We start from the raw sequence: 1,885 nt of genomic DNA on the forward strand, positions 1-1,885 counted from the left end.
CACCCAAACCACTAGAATTTTGGGATGCACCTAGTAGCATGACATTTATTAGGAATAAAGACTTCTGAGTTCTGGTTACCGCTATGTGGTATCTAGTTATATATCATTCTCACACMCCCCCATAATCTGGTCAGTTTGTATAAAAATGAACTAAAGAGAAAACTGATGTTTGACTCAGTTTGAGCTACTGAGCTGCTTTGATGTGATTCTCTCCCAGCTGGCAGGAACAAACACTGGGAACAGATCCTGACGAYACAGACACACTGAAAAGGCCACAGCCTCAGAGTTAGCAGCCAGTGTGGAAGCTGACATTTCACAGCCTACACTGGGAAGCCTTTTAAAGCTTTGTRGGCGTTCATTACATTCCAAGTTAAAGATGGAGGACAGAACGGCCGCCTGCTGGGACAGAGGCCGGCAGGGCAGCGCGTGCTCTGTTTTACCATCATCTTTTTGACCCGTCAGAATGCCTGACTGGCAGAAACACTGGGAACCAGCAGAGGGAGTCAGAGAGCTACAAAAACCATTTTCAAGCCACAGCTTTCAGAGACATTTCTTCATAAAGACACGAGAGCTGATCTGTGCAGGAATCAGACTTAATATTGTGTCAATTTCACAGAATCTAGACGAGAAATTCTCATTCTCTTCACCGCAGGCAGGCAAGAAAACACAAGTGGTGATTTTTAACGACTTACTTGAGCGTCTCGGCCAGGAAGAAGCTCTGCTGCACGTCATCGTAGGTCGGACTGGACGAGTACACGTCCTTCACTCCTGAGAAACCTCCACTCACACGGCAGTATTTATCAATGGCCTGAGGAGAACAAGGATGGTAGGAGAGAAGAAGAAAACATAAAAATTATGAGAGCAATAAATATAAAAATAAAGAGAACAAAAAAAGTGATTTATGTCAAAAAGGGAAAACCCAATGGGTGACAGATCACAGAGAAAGAGAAAAGGAGGAGAGGAGGAGCAGCAGGGCAATGAGGAAAACGTGGGGGAGGAGAAGACATCTTAATAAGCTTATAAAAGCATGCTATAATTAATTTGTTTGCTTGTGACAGATTAGAGCAGGTCCTGGGGAGACGTTCAGCAACCAGCTGCTGTACGAAACACCAGGAAAAATGACTACTGCTAATGATTTCAGCATTCACATTTGACTGTTTTGCTCTCCTTTTGCACAAAGCTGCTTTATAATGAGGAAACACTTTTTTATTTTTTTCTCATTTTGCCTCTTTTGAGGGTACAATGTTTAATTCTCTGTGGCCTCTGGCAGCCTTTCTGTTTTCCTAGAAATCATTAGGTTGTCTTCTTGCTTTCATCATCCCTTTCCTACTGAACAGGAAAAAAATATCAGCTTCTACAGCTTAAGCTGCTTGACATTTTTCTTCCACATTATGTTTTCCTGTTTGTCTTCTACTCTCTTTTGTTCATATGAGCAATTTTGAAATGATTGTGTTATTTTTAAATTAGTTTGTCTTATCAGTGCAGACTTTTGTAATAATAGATTTAGAATACTTTTTTGTCCAACACTGCAAAAAATGTCCACCTAACCAAGTTTTAAAATCTTATATCCAGCCAAAAATAAGTCTTTTTGATCTTGTTTTGAGACTGATTTACTAAACAAGAACTGATAGTGTAAGAATAATAATCTTGTTTTCAGAATGTGTAAGATTATTTGTCTTGTTAGTCTGAAAATTTGACTCAAATTAAGTCAAAATTTCTGCCAATGGAGTAGGAAAATTTTACTTGGTAAGATTCTTGAAATACCTGACTTGACTCATTTTTTTCTTATTCCAAGTATCTTACCAAGTAAAAATTTCTTACACTGCAAAAACTGTCCATCTTACCAAGTTTTAAAATCTTATATCCAGCCAAAAAAAATTTTTTT

At 38.8% G+C, this 1,885-nt stretch overlaps 1 protein-coding gene across 2 annotated transcripts in view; it reads right to left on the bottom strand.

Annotated features, from left to right (window-relative positions):
* Nucleotides 1-692: 692 nt before the first annotated feature.
* Nucleotides 693-1,885, bottom strand: part of man1a2 (mannosidase, alpha, class 1A, member 2) — a gene marked incomplete at its 3' end in the record, with an annotated part of 171,924 nt that continues 170,731 nt past the window's right edge. For both annotated transcript variants that reach the window (XM_014026637.1, XM_014026638.1), the window contains 1 exon segment: nt 693-808. In XM_014026637.1, coding sequence (XP_013882091.1) covers nt 693-808 — 116 coding nt within the window.

The sequence above is a fragment of the Austrofundulus limnaeus genome, unplaced genomic scaffold (genome assembly GCF_001266775.1).
Source record: "Austrofundulus limnaeus strain Quisiro unplaced genomic scaffold, Austrofundulus_limnaeus-1.0 Scaffold575, whole genome shotgun sequence".
Lineage (NCBI taxonomy): Eukaryota > Metazoa > Chordata > Actinopteri > Cyprinodontiformes > Rivulidae > Austrofundulus > Austrofundulus limnaeus.